At 40.7% G+C, this 20,614-nt stretch overlaps 1 protein-coding gene across 1 annotated transcript in view; it reads right to left on the bottom strand.

The window, feature by feature from the left end:
- Positions 1-403: 403 nt before the first annotated feature.
- The window catches only part of POLN (DNA polymerase nu), a 100,706-nt gene continuing 80,495 nt past the window's right edge, over positions 404-20,614 (bottom strand). The window contains exons 16-18 of the mRNA XM_045774765.2: positions 3,252-3,309; positions 2,256-2,333; positions 404-1,351 (exon numbers count right to left, since the gene is read on the bottom strand). Of these exons, the coding sequence (XP_045630721.1) occupies positions 1,233-1,351; positions 2,256-2,333; positions 3,252-3,309 (255 nt within the window). The 3' untranslated portion in view covers positions 404-1,232. The remainder of the gene's footprint in view (positions 1,352-2,255; positions 2,334-3,251; positions 3,310-20,614) is intronic.

The following is a 20,614-nucleotide window of genomic DNA, read 5'->3' as shown; positions in this document are numbered from 1 at the left end:
GCCCTCCATGAGCTGACACTCCAGTGGGACAGGCAGGGTGGAGACAATGGACAGATGCATAGCAGTGGGGAGGGCAGGTCCTCGAGGGAAGCCGAGGCGTCATGCAGTGAGCTGAGGGTGAGTCATGGGGACACTCTGAGAAAGAGCTTCCCGAGGCGGGGGAAGGGAAGGCCTGAGTGAGACGTGCGTGTACCTGGAGCACCCGGTGGCTCAGGGAGGACAAAGAGGAGAGAGGCCAGCACTGGTGCTGGATGAGGGGACGGAGAGGGACATGCAGAGGCCCGAGAACACAGAGGGCCAGGCTTTGTGGAGCGGTGGCTCCAAGGTGACTCCTGAGGGTGAGCGGACGTCAAGATAAGGTGGAATGGGTGAGGAGGCCCCCAAGAGGGGCAGCCCGGGGGAGAGGCCTGCAGGGGGAGGGAAGGTGGTGCCTACAGCTGCTGAAGGAGGGGGTGGACAGCAGGTGCGGTGCCTCTTCTTCCTCGTAGCAGAATCCTGACTTAGCTCCAGGCAGCGGCGTACCTGGCCCGGGTGGATATTGTGACTATTCCTCCATAGAGTGGTCGTTACCAGCCTCCCTTGCAGCTGCACAGCCCTGCTCTGGAACAGCAGCGCAAGAGCTGTCTGCAGCAGGGACCTGGGCAGGACTCCTGCCCCCTGGGAAGGGCAGTCTGAGGGGAGAGCCTGCTCTCTAGCCCGCTCTGCACCAGAGGCAGCCTGGGTACGGCAGTCAGGAGAAGGAAAAGCTGACTACGAACACTGATGCACAAGGACAGGCGTTTGAGGACACTGTAAAACTGCTCAACAAAACCCGAGGCTGTCTGCCTCCAGAATTCTCTTTGAGTGCAGGTCACTGTCAGGCAGGGACTGTCCTCGCAGCCTGATATGCTCCTGGCGCTGATGGGGTGGGGGTGCAGAGAGGAAGCACTTGCGCCCGGACCCGCCACATGTACACTCCCATGGAAGGAGCATGGACTCTCATCATGGATTCTTCCAGTATCTCTATTACATTCTCTAGCAATGGGCTACATTTTTGGTGGTGAAGAGCCATCGGTTTTTTTCATAATTAGGGAAATCTTGGCATTCTAGTTATCTACTCCTCTTTTCAAAAGGATTAACTGCTAGAGAAAAATATAATTTCCTTCTTATGAAAATAGCCTTGGAATAACTTCAGGCTTTTAAAATCATGTCAGCATTCTTGCAGATCTGATAATATTGTGAGCTCATATATCTTACCACTGTGAAGTCAGGATGGAAAATACATCATCTCTTTCAGATTCCTGGAATAACTTCAAAAGCTCTGGATCCCCAGATAAGTGTGCAAGAATGCGCAATTCAATCTGTGAAAAGTCTGTGAGATAGAATCCACATTAATTCTGAATCTACCAACAGTGTCCTCGACGTTGCTCCCCATGCCACAGCCCGCCCTCAACCTTCCATCCCCACTGCAGCATCAAGAGCAACATCTCCCACCCATCTGTCAGGGTTCTTTGGCCTCAGGGCCACTGGCCATCCTGGTGTCTGCAAGTCTAAGGGACTTGTCCTGCCTTCTGTGAGGCCAGCAATGTCTCTGGGATAGGCCATATGCACTCATCTGTTCATTCTGTACATCAGAAGTTTAGAGGGGCCTACGGGTGTCAGGTGGTGTGCTTGGGATTTGATAGTGAACAAAAAAGATGAGCCTTTCTTCATGGAGCCCATGTCCTGGGAACAGGAGACAATGTGCGTGAGTTATCTGGTATGCCAGAAGATGAGAAGTGAAGTGGAAAAGACAGATCAAGAAAGGAGGTTCAGGAGGGAGAGGGTGGTCAGTGTATACCTCCTCAAGAAAGTGACATTTGAGCAAAGGTGCGGAGGAGGCGAAGGAGGGAACGAGATGGTACCTAGTGAAGAGATTCCATGCGGGCATGAGGTGAGGCTGGCCCATGCTGGAGGCCAGCCTACCTGCAGGCAGCCCGTGGGACAGAGAACCGAGCGTGACGAGGACAGTGAGGAGAAAGGAGGAGCAGACTGGGTGGGACCATGCGGGGGCATCTTGGATCTGGAAAAGGGGAGGGACCCTCGAAGCAGATCTGCTCTTAATTTACTGTGAACAAGAAATCTTTCCTTTGTATAAATATTTGCCTTAGGATTTATTTTAAAGGATGAATTCTGTAAGTACCTTCGAATTATCCATCTTCCAAGTACCTGAACTGAATGAAATGTGTAAAGTGAGCCACCGCGACACGGGCGTCTCAGGCATGGTCTGCACGTACCTGCTGCCAGGAAGGTGTGGCCCTCGGGGGCAACAAACACACTCCTCGGGGAGATGGTGAGCATCGCGCCTTCCACACCTGAAACGGGATTTGGTGAATTTGAGCATAAGCTGATTCATAGCCATTCCTCACACAGAGTTTATTTTAGTATCATTCTAAACTCAAGAGTCCAGATTTCTGACTTTTCTGAATATTTTTGTTAATATAATTTAAAAGCAACATGGTACTGCTGAGAGTAAAGTAGGTTTTCTGTTGTTAAAATTTTACATTCTGTCTAGAATTCTTGGTGAGGAAAAGCTCAAATATTGCTTGAACGTACTCCAGTAAGAACGTTCTGGAGGCCCCTGAAGCCTCACCGCCTAGAAGACAGGCTGTGGGGAAGTGCAGGTCCTACGATGCACAGAGTAGGTCTGAAGGGCAGTAGGAGACAAAGGTGCTTGTGGTCACAGGTCCTGCTTAAGGGTGACTGTGTAAATACTTCCGCACATTCTTCAATGTACGTGCTGGCCCAAGAGAGGTGCAGGGGCACCCCGTTAAGGGTGCAGGAGTTGGGGGGATTGGCCCCAGATATGACCTTTTTCTTTTTTAGAAATGCAACTGTCAGCATTACAGTGGAACAGCTCTGAAGAAAGAACAGTGTTAGTATGCTTTTATAAACATTTCCAGTAGCTTTCAGACTTTAATAAAAGGCAGTCCTATTGTATGCTTGTTTGTTTTTTTCTCTATTGGGAAGTTGGTGGGGGAGAGAGGGTGGGAAGGGAGCTACTTTCCTTGTATAATTATCATCTATGTTTACTTGTAAACCGCTAAAAGGGAGGTGCCATATCAGTTTAGCTGTGTTTTATTTTTCAATGTGTATTTAAATCCTGGTCATGCAAATACAGAGAACTTGAGGAAGGCAAAGAAGTTAGTTATACAGAAAAGCAATTATAAACACTTGCAGGTTTTTGGAAAATGTTACCCAAGACTTCAGCAAAGTAGAGAGAAATGTGTTACCTTTAAAATCTTGCGGTTTAGTAATTTGAATTGGATGCTTGGAGATACCTTGGATATTCTGTTAATAATAAGAGGAGAAGAGCTTTAGCTGAAATACTACTAGTAAATTAATCTGTATCATTTGATGTTATTATTTTTTAAAATTATTTTTAAAGTAAACTCTGTGCCTAACATGGTGCTTGAACTCATGCCCCAAGATCAAGAGTCCCATGCTCCACCAACTGAGCCAGCCAGGCGCCCCCAAATCTGTACCATTTAAGGGCATTTAAAACATGTCACGTTTTATTAAACCTTAACAAGACAGCTAATGCCAGTGTATTATGCATAAGCACATTACTACGCAATACAAGCATCTAATACTGAAACATGATTTTGGCGAGTACACCACCAAGTATAGTCAGCAAATATGAGAACGATTCTTTCTGACTCCAGCCTGTGTGGCCCTTATTGTAATTACATACAGTAATGCTGTTAGCAGCAGCCTAAATTACAAACCTAAAAATTTCTATATAACATGCTAAACATAAATTTCATGAAATTTATATACTGTAGTTTCCCCTTAAAAACATATTTTAAGATGAAACTTCTGGTCCCTCCACCCTGACCATCGCCCTCCCCTGGTGCTCTTGGCACTCGGTACTGGCCTCGGTCTTGGCGTGTGCAACTGCCCTGTGGCTGCTGACCAGCGTGTCCACATCCCCTGAAGAGCCTTGTGACAGGTCACTAAGCACCTTCACACCCTTACAACTTGGACCGAACAGCTGCTAGCTTCCCCTGTCACCACCACCCAAAGCAGGAAAACTTGGGCAGCAACTCCCTTTTGTGCTTGGCAGTACCTTCTGCAGACACACCTGCTCTACCTGGTAATGTAAGTCCTTGGGAATCGGTTGATCTTGGCTCCCTGACTGGATCTGGTGAGGCTGCCAGATGTCTCAGACCCCGTGCTTTGGGCCCAGCAACTCCAGGTGGGAAGGCAGGCACTGTTACCCAATTTTTTAAGGTAAGGACACCGAGGCCCGAGGTATGAAGCTAATGGCTCTCAACTTTTCTCTACGATAGAATCACATGGTATCTTAAAACACACCAAATACTCATGTAATAAGCTCAGTAACAGAACAGAGATGACAGAAAATGAGAGCCAGTGAACTTAAAGACAGTAGGAACTATCCAGTGTAGAGGAGAGAAGAAAAACGTTGGGGAAACAAGAACAGAGGCTCAGGGACCTGTGGGATAATACCAGAAGTACCATATTTCAGTCCCTGACAGAGAAAAAAGAGACTAGAGCTGAAAAAAATAAAGAAATAATGGCTAAAATTTCCCAGATTTAGTGAAAGACATTTTTTTCAGATTCAAGAAGCTGAACAACCTTAAATAAGATGAATTAAAAGAAAATCGGGCCCAGAAACACCACAAACTGCTGAAAACCAAAGATGGAGAACAATCTGGAAAGCAGCGCAAGTGAAATGACACAGGACATGTAGAGGAGCGGCCCCGTGGGTGGCCGCGGACTCCCGTCAGGAGCCAAGGGCTCAGACCACAGTGGGGCAGACGAGGGCACTGTCACCTCGGAACCTGCTCTTCAGCAAACTGCGTCCTCAGGGAATGAAGGTGAACTGAAGCCATTCTCGGATGACGAAACATGAAGAGAACATGTCCTCAGGGGCCTGCTCTGAAAGGAGTGCTAAGGAAGGGTGCTCAGGCTGAAGGGAAAGGTCCCAAGGAAGCCTGCAACTTGAGAAATGAAGAATGAGTGACAGAAATGCTCAGTACCCAAAGCATAAAGACTGTTTTTTCAAGCTCTTTAGAATACTTACTATTGTTAAAAGCAAACACTGTAGCCATTTCTGGGGTTTTTACCATGTGTGCAGATGTAATGCACAGCAGCAATGACAAGACGGTGTTGGTAAGTCTTCCACAACTTTCTGGAAGTGGTAAAATGTTAAATCCAAAACTACACTGAAAATTGATATGTATACAAAAATCCCTGTAGCCCTCACCAAAAAATATGTAATGAGGGGTGCCTGGGTGGTTCAGTCGGTTAGGTGGTAAACTCTTGGTTTTGGCTTTGGTCACAATCTCAGGGTTGTGGGATCAAGCCCCACATCAGGCTCCGTGCTTAGCGGCGAATAGGCTTGAGATTCTACCCCCCCCCCGCCCCGGCTCCCTGCTCATGCTCTCTTTAAATAAATAAATAAATCTTTAAAAAATATTATACAACGAGATGTAGCAAAAAATCCAATATACAAATTGAAATGGAATTCTAAAAATTATTCAGTAGTTCAGAGAAATGCAGGAAAGAGGGAACAGAAGAACAAAAACCGAAAGAACTAACAGAAAAACAAACTGGCAACGCAAATCCAACCATATCAATAATTACATTAAGTTTCAATACTTTAAACACACCAATTAAAAAGAGTTTGAGTGCACAAATATAAGACCCAACTATATGTTGTCTACAAGAAATCCACTTTAATAAGATTTATTTTTTTTAAGATTTTTAAAATTTATTTGACAGAGAGAGACAACCAGCGAGAGCGGGAACACAAGCAGAGGGAGTGGGAAAGGAAGAAGCAGGCTCCCAGCCGAGGAGCCCGATGTGGGGCTCGATCCCAGGACTCTGGGATCACGCCCTGAGCCAAAGGCAGACGCTTAATGACTGAGCCACCCAGGCGCCCCCACTTTAATAAGATTTAGATAGATTACAAGTAAATGGATGAAAGAGGATATGCCATGCAAACAGTGATTAGAAGAACTCTGGAGTGGCTATATTAACATAAGACAAATCAGCATTCAGAAGGGAATTTACCATGCATAAAAAGAATATCACAGAATGATAAAAAGGTAAATTTACAAGGAAATAGAAATTCTAAATGTGCACACATCTAACAACAGAATTTAAAAATACTCAAAGCAGGGGCGCCTGGGTGGCACAGCGGTCTGCCTTCGGCTCAGGGCGTGATCCTGGCATTATGGGATCGAGCCCCACATCAGGCTCCTCCGCTATGAGCCTGCTTCTTCCTCTCCCACTCCCCTTGCTTGTGTTCCCTCTCTCGCTGGCTGTCTCTCTCTCTGTCAAATAAAATAAAATAAAATAAAATAAAATAAAATAAAATAAAATAAAATAAAATCTTTAAAAAAAAATACTCAAAGCAAGAACTGACAGACCTGCAATGAGAAATAGACAAATCCACAATTACACTTAGAGGTGTAAATACTCCTCTCTCAGTAATATGTAGAAACGTAGAGATAAAATCAGCAGGGATACGGAAGACCTGAACAATGCTGTCAACCAGCTTGACCTAATTGACATTTATAGAACAGTGTATCCAAAGACAGCAGAACACACATTCTTTTCAAGTGCACAGGAAACATTGTTCAAGATAGACAATATCATAGTTTGTAAAACAAGCAAATTTAGAAAAATTGAAATCATTCAAAGTATGTTCTCTGACCATAATGAAGGTAAACAAAAAAACAGTAACAGAAAGATATCTGGAAAATTCACAAACGTTTGGACATTAAACAACATACTTCTTAATTTGCCAGGAGTCAAAGTAGAAGTTTCAAGGGAACTTAGAAAATATGTTGACCAGAATGCAAAAGAAAACACACAGTATCAAAATCCATGAGATGTAGCTAAAGCAGTACTTACAGGGAAATTTATAGCATTAAAATGTTTCTATTAGAGAAAAAGAAAGGTCTCAAATCAATAATTTAAGCTTCTACCTTGAGGAACTAAAAAAAATTAATTCTAATGCAAGTAACAGAAAAATAACGAGTATCTGAAATTAATGAAATTTATTATTTTTTATTATTTTATTTTTATTTAATTTATTTTTATTATTATTATTTTTTAACAATATATTATTTATTTATTTATTTTTGCAAGAGAGTGAGAGAGGGGGAGAGAGAGCGAGAGCACAAGCAGGGGTCAGGGACAGAGGGAGAAGCAGACTCCCTGATGAGCGGGGAGCCTGAAGCAGGACTCGATCCCAGGACCCTGGGATCATGACCTGAGCCAAAGGCAGACGTTTAACACATTGAGCCACCCAGGCACCACTGAAATTAATGAAATTTAAAACAGAAAAACAATACTGCTGACCCTTGGACAACACGGGTTTGAACTACACAGATCTACTTATACAGGGATTGTTTTTTAAAAATACAGGACAGTACTGCAGATGTATTTTCTTTTCCTTAAGATTTTAATAACACTTCCTTTTCTCTTGCTTACTATTGTGAACTAGAATTATTTTAAGAATATAACATATAATACATATTAAGAATATAACATATAATACATATTACATACAAAATATCTGTCAATCAACTGTTTATGTTATCAGTAAGTCTTCTAGTCAACAGTATGCTATCAGTGGTTAAGTTTTGGGGGGCTCAAAAGTCATATGGGAATTTTCTACTGTGCAGGGTGTTAGTGCCCCAACCCTTGTGTTGTTCAAAGGTCAACTGTACAGAAAAATCAGTGAAGCCCAAACCTGGCTCTTATAAAAGACCAATAAAATTGATAAACCTCTATCCAAACTGTTCAAAGAAAAAAAAAAGGCAAAAAATGATCAATTTCAGGAATGAAAGGCAGATATCACAACAGATCACACAGACACTAAGGACAATAAGGAAACTCTATGTGCGTAATATGCCCATAAATTCAACAAGATGAAGGGGGCCAGTTCCTTGAAAGACACAAACTTCCAAAAATCACTCAAGGAAAAAACAGAAAATCTGGATAACCTACATTTGTTATAGAAATTAATTCTGTAGTTAAGAATCTTTCCACAAATAAAATTCTAGGTCCAGATAGTTTCAAATATTTAAGAAATAAATAATATCAATTCTACATGATTTCTACTAGAAAATTAAAAAAGGAATAATTTCTAACTCATTTTATGAGGCAAGTAATATCCTAATAGCAAAACCAGACAAAGACATTTCAAGAAAACTACAGACCAATATCCCTCATGAATATAGACAGAAACAATCCTAAACAAAATAGAAACAAATCAACCCAGCAATAGGACAGTCTGTCATGACCAAGTGGAGTTAATCCCACACATCCCAGCCTTGACTGGTTCAGCATTTAAAAACCTATCAATGTCATTCCCTATATAAATACATTGAAGAAGAAAAATCACATGATCTTAATTAGATGCAGAAAAAGCATTTGACAAAATTAAATATCCATTCATGATAAAAACTACTCTCAGTAAACTAAGAATAGAAAATAATTATCTAATGTGACAAAGAGAATCTGTGACAAAACCTAAAATGAACATTATCCTTGATGGTGAAAGACTCAATGTTTTCCTTTGGAGATCAGGAGCAGGGCAAGGATGTCTACTCCCAGGACTCTATTCAACACAATAGAGGAAGTCTGAGCCAGCATGATAAGGCAAGAAAAAGAAATAAAAAGCATACAGTACAAAAAAAGAAATAAAATGGCCATTATTCATGGAAGACATGATTGTCTATGTAGAGTAACCCATGGAAACTACAAAAAAACTTCCTGGGACTAATAAATGAGCTGACCCAAGGTACCAGGATATAAAGTCAACCTACAAAAATCAATTGTATATCTACATATTATCAACGAACAATTGGACATTGAAATTAAACAATGCCATTTGTAACAGCACCCCAAAATACCTAGGTAAAAATCTGTATGCTGAAAACTACTAAATCCTGATGAAAGAATTCAAAGCCCTAAATAAATGGAAATATATAGCATGTTCTTGGATTAGAATACTCCATATTAAATGCCAACGATTCCCAAATTGATCTACAAATTCAACACAGTCCCAATCGAAATCCCAGCAGGATATTTCATAGCTATCAATGAGATGATTCTATAATTATGGATCATATGTCTAAATGTAAAACATAAAACTCTAAAACTTTTAGAAGAAAACTTAAGAGAAAATTCTTGCAATCCTGAGTTACACAGAGTTCTTAGACAGACACCAAAAACATAATCCACAAAAGAAAACACTTGAAAAATTTGGCTCCATCAAACTTTTAAAAACATTTGGTTTGGAAGGATGTTGTAAAGGGAATGAAAAGCAAGCCTTGTACTAGAATCAATTTTTTTTTGGAAATCACACTGGATTCAAAATACATAAAGAACTCTTAACAAAACTCAGCAAGGAGAGGTACTCCTAGAATGGCAGAGTGAGGAGCTTGCCAACTCATTCTACGAGGTCAGTATTACCCTGATACCAAAGGCAGACATTAAACAAAACAACCTACATAAATAAAGATACAAAAACCCTCAACCGAATATTAGCAAACTGATCTAACAACATACAAAAAAGATTATACACTATGACCAAGTAGGATTTATCTCAGAAATGCAAGGTTTGTTTAAAATCCAAAAATAGGGATGCCTGGGTGGCTCGGTTGGTGAAGCATCTGCCTTCAGCTCAGGTCATGATTTTGGGGTCTGGGATCGAGCCCCACATTGGACTCCTTGCTCAGCAGGGAGCCTGCTTCTCCCTCTGCCTGCTGCTCCCCTGCTTGTGCTCTCTCTCCCTCTCTCTGACAAATAAATGAATAAAATCTTTTTAAAAATCCAAAAAAAAAATGTAATACAACAGATTAGTAGAATAAAGGACCGAAAAACACATCATCCTCACAATAAAACATTAAGAGCAATTGCCAAAATCCAACACTCATTTATTTGAAACTATCTCAACTAACTAGGGAAAAAAGAGAATTTTCTCAACGTAAGAGCATCTATAACATTTACTCACTCTGAGTAATTTCAGTGTCATAGCTGTATAAAATAGGGTGTGTTCTCTACCCAATGGAATGCCAAATCAGGACCAGGTCAGACTGTAACTAATGCACCCAGCTAAATGCTCCTGGTTTCAGGGTCACCCAGAAAACAAGCACACAATTCCTAGTATCATTTCTCCCAGGACTCATAAAACATCAGCTTTAAGGTAAGTCACTGTACCAAAGAGAGAACCAAGTTTCCCATTTGTCCTGAGAAAGCAGTAATGTTAAGTTTAAATGGTTTATTTTTAGATGAATATGAAGGAAGCCTTTTGATAATTAAATGCCAATTTTTATGTTTACAATATAAAAAAATAACAGAATAGAAACTTCACTAAATACCTAACTTATAGATAGCATGCTTTATTAAATATGTTCTTCCACAGAACACAATCCTGAGAAGGATGTTGGCCCATGCCAAGCTCTTCATGGGTAACACCCTCCCATTGCTCCGCTGCGCTGTGTCCCAGCCAGGTCTATGTCTGCTCATGTACATGGGATCATGTTCATAGATGTATACAGGAAATGCCACAGCACTTTTGCACTGGCCTCTGTGATGAAAACAGCAATTAGACAGTCCTGTCCCTAAAGCCTCATGCACAAACGAATGCTCACACATTTGTCTGTCAAGGTGAGCCATGACTGTACATGCATGTGAGTTATCCCTAAAGACCAAGGGTGAAGTAAAGTGACTATGGGGGCTGTGCGACAGCTAACAAGAGCCTGAAATATCTGGGAAGCTTAGTTTAATACCTTAATACCTTAAGGTTCATCCACGTTGTTGCAAATGGCAAGATCTCATTCTTTTTTATGGATGAGTAATACTCCATTGTATATATAGACCGCATCTTCTCTATCCATTCGTCAGTTGACGGATACTTGGGTTGCTTCCATATCTTGGCTATTGTAAATCATGCTAAAATGAACACAGGGGTGCATGTGTCTTTTCAAATTAGCAGTTTTTTCCCCCCTTTGGGTAAATACCCAGTAGTAGAATTACTGGATCAAATTGTATTTCAATTTTTAATTTTTTGAGGAACCTCCATGCTGTTTTCCACAGTGGCTGCACCAATGTACATTCCTACCAAAAGTGCCTGAGGGTTCCTTTACCTCGGCATCCTCACCAACACTTTTTGCTTGTCTTTTTGATTTTAGCTCTTCTGACAGGTGTGAGGTGTCATTGTTTTGATTAGCATCTCCCTGATGACGCGGGATGTTGAGCATCTTTTCACATGTCTGTTGGTCATCTGTATGTCTTCTTTGGAAAAATTGTCTATTCAGGTTCTCCATTTTTTATTGGATTAGTTTTCTTTTTTTTGGTGTTGAGTTGCTTAAGTTCCTTATATTTTAGATATTATCGCTTTATTGGGTATATTATTTCCACTTCCCATTCTTTTGGTTGCCCTTTCATTTTGTTGATGATTTCCTTTGCTGTGCAAAACTTTTTTATTTTGGAGGAGTCCCAATAGTTTTTGTTTTTGTTTCCCTTGTCTCAGGAGACATATCTAGAAAAATGTTGCAACAGTGGATGTGAAAGAGATTACTGCCTATGTTTTCTTCTAGGATTTTTATACTTTCAGGTCTCATGTTTATGTCTTTAATCCATTTTGACTTTATTTTTGTATTTATTTTGTGATCCAGTTTCATTCTTTTGCATGTATCTGTCCAGTTTTCCCAGCATCATTTATTGAAGAGACTCTTTTCCCCATTGGATATTCTTGCCTCCTTTCTGGGCTCTCAATCCTGTTACACTGATCTATGTGTCTATTTTTGTACCAGTACCATACTGTCTTTTTTTTAAAGATTTTATTTACATTTTTGACTAGGAGAGAGAGAGCACAAGCAGGGGGAGCAGCAGGCAGAGGGAGAGCGAGAAGCAGGTCCCCACTGAGCAGGGAGCCCAATGTGGGGCTCAATCCCAGGACTCCAGGATCATGACCTGAGCTGAAGGTAGACACTTCGCTGAGCCATCCAGGTGCCTCCATACTGTCTTGATTATTATAGCTTTGTAGCATATCTTGAGATCTGGAATTGTGATACCTCCAGCTTTGTTCTTCTTTCTCAAGATTGCTTTGGCTATTTGGGGTCTCTAGTGGCTCCATACAAGTTTTTGTCTTATTTGTTCTACTTCTGTGGAAAATGCTATTGGTATTTTGATAGGAATTGCACTGAATCTGTAGATTGCTTTGTGGAGTATGGGCATTTTAACAATATTAATTCTTCCGATCCATGAGCATAGTATACCTTTCCATTTATTTGTGTCTTCTCCAGCTTCTTTCATCAATGTTATGTAGTTTTCAGAGTATATGTCTTTCACTTCCCTGGCTAAGTTTATTCCTGGGTATTTCTTTTTGGGGGGATGCAATTGTAAATGATATTGTTTTTTAAATTTCTCTTTCTGCTGCTTGGTTTTTAGTATATAGAAATGCAACAGATTTCTATATATTAATTTTGTATCCTGCAACTTCACTGAATTCAGTTATCAGTTCTAATAGTTTTTTGTTAGAGTCTTTAGGGTTTTCTATATATAGTATCATGTCGTCTGCAAATAGTGAAAGTTTTACTTCTTCCTTACCAATTTGGATGCCTTTTATTCCTTTTTCTTGTGTAATTGCTGCAGCTAGGACTTCCAATACTATGTTGAATAAGCATGCAGTGAAAATTTTAATCTCCTGGGTCCCCCTAATGTGCAGTAGTCTGGACCAGGCCCATGAGGCTTTTGAGCATTCTAGAGCAGAACACAGTGAGCACATAGCAACATGATCATACATCAGAAGGACTACTGTAAGTTTTCCAAACTATGGAAAGTAAAAGTAAATTGGGACTTCATTCTCCTCTAGGTTATAAATTTTTCTGCCTTAATGTACCATCACAGATGGTATGAGAACCATTTCTAAGCCCCCTGTGTAAATAAACCCAGCCAGATTCTCTGGGACAGTGAGACCCACTACAGGAAGTGCCTTGTGCTCTGTACCTGATTTTCTTTCTCCACTTCCATTGACTGCTTTGGGCCCCATTATGGCTGGAGAGAAAAAGCGCTAGTAATAAAAACTGGGTACACTCTTAGCATTTGTTTTCATGGTGAACTTCGGTATGCTTAAAAAAAAAATAAGAGAACTGATCTAGAAAAATTCAATGTTAACAGCCTTTATTTCACATTCAGCAAAAGGCAAGGTGCAGAGGTGACATTTTAAGTCTACAATTTAGCATTTGTTAAAATGTCAGTAGTTGTAAGTGAAAATGTCAAGCAAGGAACAGTTTTAACTATGGGGGAAGGCAGTGGCACCCAGGAGGTCCATTCTCCCATGGCCCTCCTACTCAGGTGCTGTGTGGGCCTGGAGATGGCCACCATCAGTCCTCTGCAGTGTGGCCGAAGTGTCCAAACTGCAGATGCCATACCAAGGAGGCAGCAGAAATACAGCAACAATGACGGCAGACCTGTCTCTAGCATCCATCCTTGGAACCTCTGGAATGAGGCTGAATGGCAGTGATCATTACAATGAAGGTCACAGCTGGCTTCCCTTTGTCCTGGTCTCTGTATGACAGTAGCAGCAGCAGCAGCAGCAGCAGCAGCAGCAGCAGCAGCAGCAGCTTCCAAGCACCACATGAGGTGCCTCTGATGGGCTGTCAGGAACAAACGAACAAACTGCACTCCAGCAGGACGCAGCCTCCTGAGGGTCAGGCTGTGGTCATGCCTGTGGTGTTACGCCTGTGTCCTCGGCACCTATGACCCTTCCTAGCACACAGGGCAGTCAACAAATATTAGCTGAATGAATGAAATGAGAAGGAAATAATCCTCACAATAACCTGGAAAGAAGGCATTATTTTTATCATTTCATGGATGGGAAAATGGAAGTTTCCAGCTGGAGTCATACTGTCAGCAACTGAGCTGGAATTTGAACTCAGGTCTGCTGCAAACCAGTGCTCAGCTGCCTCTGGAGTTCTGTCAGATAGTGACAGATGTTTCTTGAAATAATTTTTAAGAATACAAGGGAAAACAAGTAAAAGCCATGGCAGTAAAAACATAGAAAGGAAAATTGGTTCAGAGAGAAGAGTAAGGGCCACAGACATACCCAAGATAGTAGTTCATGCTGAGCTAACACTCTTGTACTTGACCTCATCTGCAGCCCCAAGACCAGCATGAGCCTTGTGCTATGTGGAGCTGGGGGCTGGGTGAGGGGCTCAGATGGCCTTGGCGTGCACTGAGATGCACCTCCCCTACATCCACATGGCCCCAGGTGGCCCATTCCTTCACCTTAGAGCTTTTGTTTGGTCGTCACCTCCTCTGTCAGTGCCGCTCTGTCTCCCCTCATGAGCATCGTCCCCCTGTGCTTTTGATCCTTGCCCCTGCAACCTATATTTTCCACAACATTTTGTCATCTTTCATATTAGGACTTATTAGTATGTTTGCTGTCTGCTCATGCCTCCAGCCCCAGACTCCACAAGGGTAGAGGTTGTGATGCATTCAGCACAAGCACCTTGAACAGCCTGGATGTAAGAAGTGCTCAAGAAACATCTATTGAATGAATGAATGAATGAATGGGCAGCAGGAGGAAATGGTTTGGAGAGGGAGGCAGGGGTGAGAACACCAGGAACCCTGGATACCAGGTAAGGAGTAGAGAATGTGGCTGACCTGTGAGGCTCTCTGGCTGCTGGGTGGGAGAGTGGGAGGGCCCACAAAGACAGCCAGGGTGAGTGGGATGAGAAGGGCAGCGAAGAGCAATGCCCAGGAGGCACACTCCACAGGACCTGGCAATGGGCTAAAAAAGCAGGGCTCCCACCTGAGCAACCAGGGGAACTGAGGCAGATTTGGCATAAAAGGATAAAATCACTGCGGCTTTTTTTTTTTAAGACTTATATATTTAGTTGAAAGAGAGAGAGAGAGCAGAGGGAAAGGGTGAGAGAAACTTAAGCAGACTCTGTGCTGAGTGCAGATCCCGACGCAGGGCTCAGATCATGACCTGAGCTGAAACAAGAGTCAGATGCTCAACCGACTGCGCCACCCAGGTGCCCCCACTGTGAAGTGATCCATGGAGAATGAGGGGACTGCTCTTTTTACTCTATATAGAAATCGGAAACTATTTCATCCCTAGAATACCATTTCATTTGGGTTTCAAATAGTGGTGCAGAGTTAGCAATAATTACATGACTTCTTGATAATAAATAATTTGATAGTACAATGATATTATATGGGAGATATTCAAGTAAGCAGAAAAATCACATGCCAACAATGTAAAGACCCTGAATAGAATTACTTTAAATTAGCTACTTTAACATGTATATAGGTAATGATGAAATAGGCTTAAATGTTGTATCTGGGAAACAAGACTCTTCACTGGATGGTGCCACCTGAGCCTGAAAGCAAATCTCCCAAGCATCTTACGGAGCAACAACCTAAGAATGGCAGGTGCACTGGAAAACAGAATAGAACATTTCCTGTTAGAACAGTAATTCTTATTTGTGCTGATAGCTAGGGGGAAAAAAACCCATAATCATATCATAATAAAAAAATAGAAATAATAAAAACGTAAAAGTCTATCTTAAAAAAAAAACAAAACCAAAACCCATAATCTTGTTGCATGTGGAGACACTGGTTATTGGGGCCACGAGTATTCTTTTCCTTCTTCCTTAGAAAATGACACTCAGATTGTCATTAAAGGCTCCCACCTTTAAGCCAGCCAGCAGAGGCCGTCTTGTGGCCACAGTGACTAGTTTAAGGGTGGCTTGGGCTATTTCAGAGAGATGCAAGGAGATGCTTGCTGAGGACATCTGCAAAAGATGCTTCCTCCTCCTTTCATGGAAGCTACATGGAGAGATGTGTTAATCCCCACCAGGGAGAAACTAAGCAGTTTTTGCCAAGACCTGCTGGGATGCTGAGGAAGAGAAGTTGGGAAATGGGGGACAGAAGCTGGACCTGTCTGTATAACTTAGGCTGCCAGATCAAATCTTGCCAGAAGCTAGCCTTTCCTTGGACTTCTAAGTTAGGTAAGCTGAGAAATACCTTGATAGTTTAGATCAGTTTGGGTTTGATTTTCTGTTGTTTGCCACTGGACATATTTGAATGAATACTTGGACAAGCAGTAACTTAATCACCCAGTGTAGACACTTGGGGAAAAGCACTCAGTGCTGACCCCACACTCATGGTCCTCCTTCTCAAGGTGGCACGGGAGGGGAGGAGCCTGCTCTCTCTAGCCAAAGGACAGGAAAGGGACAGCCCAGCAAGACAGAAACCTACTCCAGTCAAATACTGCAGAAAAACACTGTGGCTGAGTTTAGCAAGTAATTTAGCATGAATCCCCCCACACTTCATACCTGGCCAAGCTCCTCTCAGTAATTTTCTACCCAGTGACTCTGTCCACCTTCCTACTGGCCTTATATCCCCAGGTGCCCTTATTGTATTTGGAGTTGAGGTCAATCTCTCTCCCCTGTTGCAATAATCTTGAATAAGCTCTTTCTTGCTTGTTTAACTCTGTCTGGTGCAATTTTTCTTTTACAAAATACAACATATCAAAATTTGTGGAATATAGTTAGAACAGTGGGGGAAAGAGAAATTTTATAGCACAAAAAATGTATACATGAGAGAAAAGGAAAAGTCTTAAAGCAATAATCTAAAGTTGGACCTCAAGAACCTAGCAAAATAAACCCAAATCAAGCAGAAGAAAGGAAAGAATAAAGAACAGAAATCAATAAAATTGAAAACAGAGAAAACCCACTGAAACAAATAGCTGGTTCACTGAAAAGATCAATAACATTGATAAAACTCTATCTAGACTCACAAAGAAAAAAGAGAGAAGACACATATCACCAATATCAGGAATGAAATAGGGGACATCACTACAGATCCTACAGACATCAAAAAGATAAGGGAATGCTACAAACAACTATATGCACATCAATTTCACAAATAAGACAAAATGGACTAATTTTTCAAAAAATACAACCAACCAAAATTTACCCAATACGAAACACGATAATATGAATAACCCTATAAATACTGGTAAAATTGAACACATAATTTTAAAACTCTCCAAAAAGAAACCTCCTGGCCCAGACAATTTTGTTAGCAAATTCTACCAAATATTTAAAGAAGAATTTTTTTTAAAGATTTTTAAGTAATCTCTACACCCAACGTGGGGCTCAAAGTTAATGCTCTAGGGACTGAGCCACCCAGGCATCCCTATTTAAAGAATTAACACAAATTCCATACAATGTCTTCCAGAAAATGAAAGAGGAAGGAACATTTCCTAATTCATGAAACTAGTGTTATACTGGTATCTAAACCAGATCTATATTTCTCATGAATATATACACAAAATCCTTCAAAAATATTAGTACCTATTGGCATTAAAACAGACATATAGACCAATAGAACCAAAGAGAGAGCCCAGAAATAAACCCATTATTATATGGTCAATTAATTTACAACAAAGGAGGCAAGAATATCCAATGGGGAGAAGACAATCTCTTTAATAGATGATGTTGAAGAACCTGGACAGATACATACAAAAGAATGAATTTAGACCACTATCTTATACCATGTAAAAAAATCAACACAAAATGGATTAAAGACTTGAATGTAAGACCTGAAACCATAAAACTGCTCGAAGAAAACATAGGTGTTAAGCTTCTTAACTTCAGTCTTAGCATTGATCTGACTCCAAAAGCAAAAATAAACAGGTGGGAGTAGATCAAACTAAAAAAGCTTCTGCAAAAGGAAAAAAATGTCAACGTACTGAGTGGGGAAAAAATTGTAAATTATATATCCTATAAAGGGTTAATATCTAAAATATATAAGGAATCAAACAACCCAATAGCAAAAAACCCAAACGATCTGATTAAAAAACGAGCAGAGGACCTGAATAGATATTTTTCCAAAAAAGACATACAAATGGCCAGCAGGGACATGAAATGATGCTCAACATCACTTATCATCAGGGAAATGCAAATCAAAACCGTGAAGAGATATTATCTCATACCTGTTAGGATGGCTATTATTAAAAAGACAAGAAACAATAAGTTTTGGGAAGGATGTGTAGAAAAGGGAGCCCTTGTACACCGTTGGTGGGAATATAAATTGGTGCAACCACTGTGGAAGCAGGGTGGACTCCTCAAAAAATTAAAAAAAGAACTATCATATAATCTAGTAATTCTACTCCTGGGTATTTGCCTGAAGAAAACAAAAACATGAATTTGAAAAGACACACTCACCCCTATGTTTATAGCAGCATTATTTACAATAGCCAAGCTATGGAAGCAACCCAAGTGTCCACTGATGGATGAATGGATTTAGAAGATATGGTATGTATATACAATGGAATGTTATTTGGCCATAAAAAGGAGATCTTGCAGGTGTGACAACATGGATGGACGTTGAGAGTATTATGTTAAGTGAAATAAGTCGGAGAAAGACAAATATCATATGATTTCACTTATATGTGCAATCTAAAAACAAAACAAAAGAACAAACAAAATAAAACTCATAGATACAGAGAATGGGTTGATGATTATCAGAGGGGTAAGGCGATTGGGGAGTGGATGAAATGGGTTAAGGGGGTAAACCGTATGGTGACAGAAGGTAATTAGGCTTACTGTGGTGATCAATTTGTAGTACATACAAAAATTGAATTATTATGTTGTACACCTGAAACTAATATAATGTTATACATCAATTTCATCTTAATAAAAAATATATTAGCACATAGAACACACCATATATGTACAAAAATATGATCCAGCAATTGCATTCTTAGCACTTAATCCTGGGGAAATGAAGACTTAAGTTCACACAAAAATCTGTACATTAATGCTTATAGCAGCTTTAGTTATAATAGCCAAAAACTGGAAACAACCTAGATGTCCTTCAAAATTTTATTTCCACTGTGGGGCGCCTGGGTGGCTCAGTTGGTTGGGTGTCTGACTTTTGGTTTCGGTCTAGGTCCTGAACTCGGGGCCATGGTCTCAGGGTCGTGGGTTTGGGCCCAGCCTCAACCACCTGTCAGCCTCCCCACCCCCTCACTGTGCATTTAACGTAGAGTCTGTCCTCCTCCCTCCCCTTTTCTCCCCACCCCACTCTTGCGTGTCTGCATGTGCACTCTTTCTCTCTAAAATAAATAAATAAATAGATAAATCTTTAAGAAAAAAAATTGAATTGCCACTCATACCTAAGAGCTTCAGATGGTGATAAGTTGCCCTTAGGGAACTTAGTATCTTTTTTCAAAATATCAGATATTTTAAATTTACTCTATTGGAAAAAAAAAACCAATAAATTTTCTCAAAATTATAAAAAAGATCTGCTATAAGATATAGATTCACTGTTAAAAATACTCTTAAGGGGCGCCTGGGTGGCTCAGTCGGTTAAGCGTCTGCCTTCAGTTTAGATCACGATCCCAGTATCCTGGGATCGATCCCCCCCATTGGGCTCCTCGCTCAGCAGGCAGCCTGCTTTTTCCTCTCCGTCTCCCCCTGCTTGTACACTCTTTCTCTGTCAAGTAAATAAATAAAATCTTTTAAAAAATATATTCTTAAAAAGACTCTCTTGACTAGAATTCATTTATTATATTCATCAAGATTCCATAGTATTATGGAAATTACTAGTTTATCAAACACGACCTCCATATAATTAATATTTACATGATAATAAGCTATCAGAAGAAATTTTACTTACTTAATGAATAGAAGTTGTAAGAACGGATGCCATATATTTTTACCTAAAATGTTCTTTCCCCAATAATATATTAGCTGTAATTAGCACTCAATAACTAAGATTTAAGTGCCCAATTTTATTCATTATTTCAAAAACATTTAGTGACCACCCGTCATACGGTAGACACGAGGTCATTTCTGGGACAAAATGTTGAGACAACTCGAAGAGTGTATAGTAGAAGGAAGGCAAACACTACAGCAAGGGAATAAGTGATAATATAGGTTAAGCTGAAGATAGTCTGGGAATGCACATTTCCAATGAAACTATCTTAAATTAAGATCATGTGATTGGGTGCCTGGGTGGCTCAGCCGTTAAGCGTCTGCCTTTGGCTCAGGTCATGATCCCAGGGTCCTGGAATCGAGCCCTGCATCGGGCTCCCTGTTCGGTGGGGAGTCTGTTTCTCCCTCTCACACTCCCCTTGCTTGTGCTCCCTCTCTCACTGTCTCTCTCTGTCAAATAAATAAATAAAATCTTAAAAAAAAAAAAAGATCATGTGAGAATAGACAAATGGACCAAGGGCACAAAACTGAGAGCCTAGAAACAGACCCAGCATCTATCAAAATTCATGTAGGACAAGGCGTTGCAAATTACTTAAGTTATTCCAACAGCTTACTGTAACAATACTTATAGCAAGCAGTTATTCAGATGGGAAAATAATCAGATCTCTTCCTTACACCTGTATAAATGCAAATTCCAGGGGGACTGCAGACTCAATGTAAAAAACAAAGCCCTAAAACTATTAAAAGAGAATTAGAGTATCATGAGGATCTCCATGTAAAAAAAAAAAAAAGTTTCCTTAAACAAGACACAAAGCATACAAACCATAAAGAGTACAAAGTTGATACTAACACAGAAAACACCTGTGTTGAGT

Source organism: Ursus americanus, chromosome 8 (genome assembly GCF_024610735.1).
Source record: "Ursus americanus isolate L20-20 chromosome 8, mUrsAme1.1.p, whole genome shotgun sequence".
Taxonomy (NCBI): domain Eukaryota; kingdom Metazoa; phylum Chordata; class Mammalia; order Carnivora; family Ursidae; genus Ursus; species Ursus americanus.
Note: the sequence above shows the minus strand (reverse complement) of the source record. Positions and strands in the feature narration are given on the sequence as shown.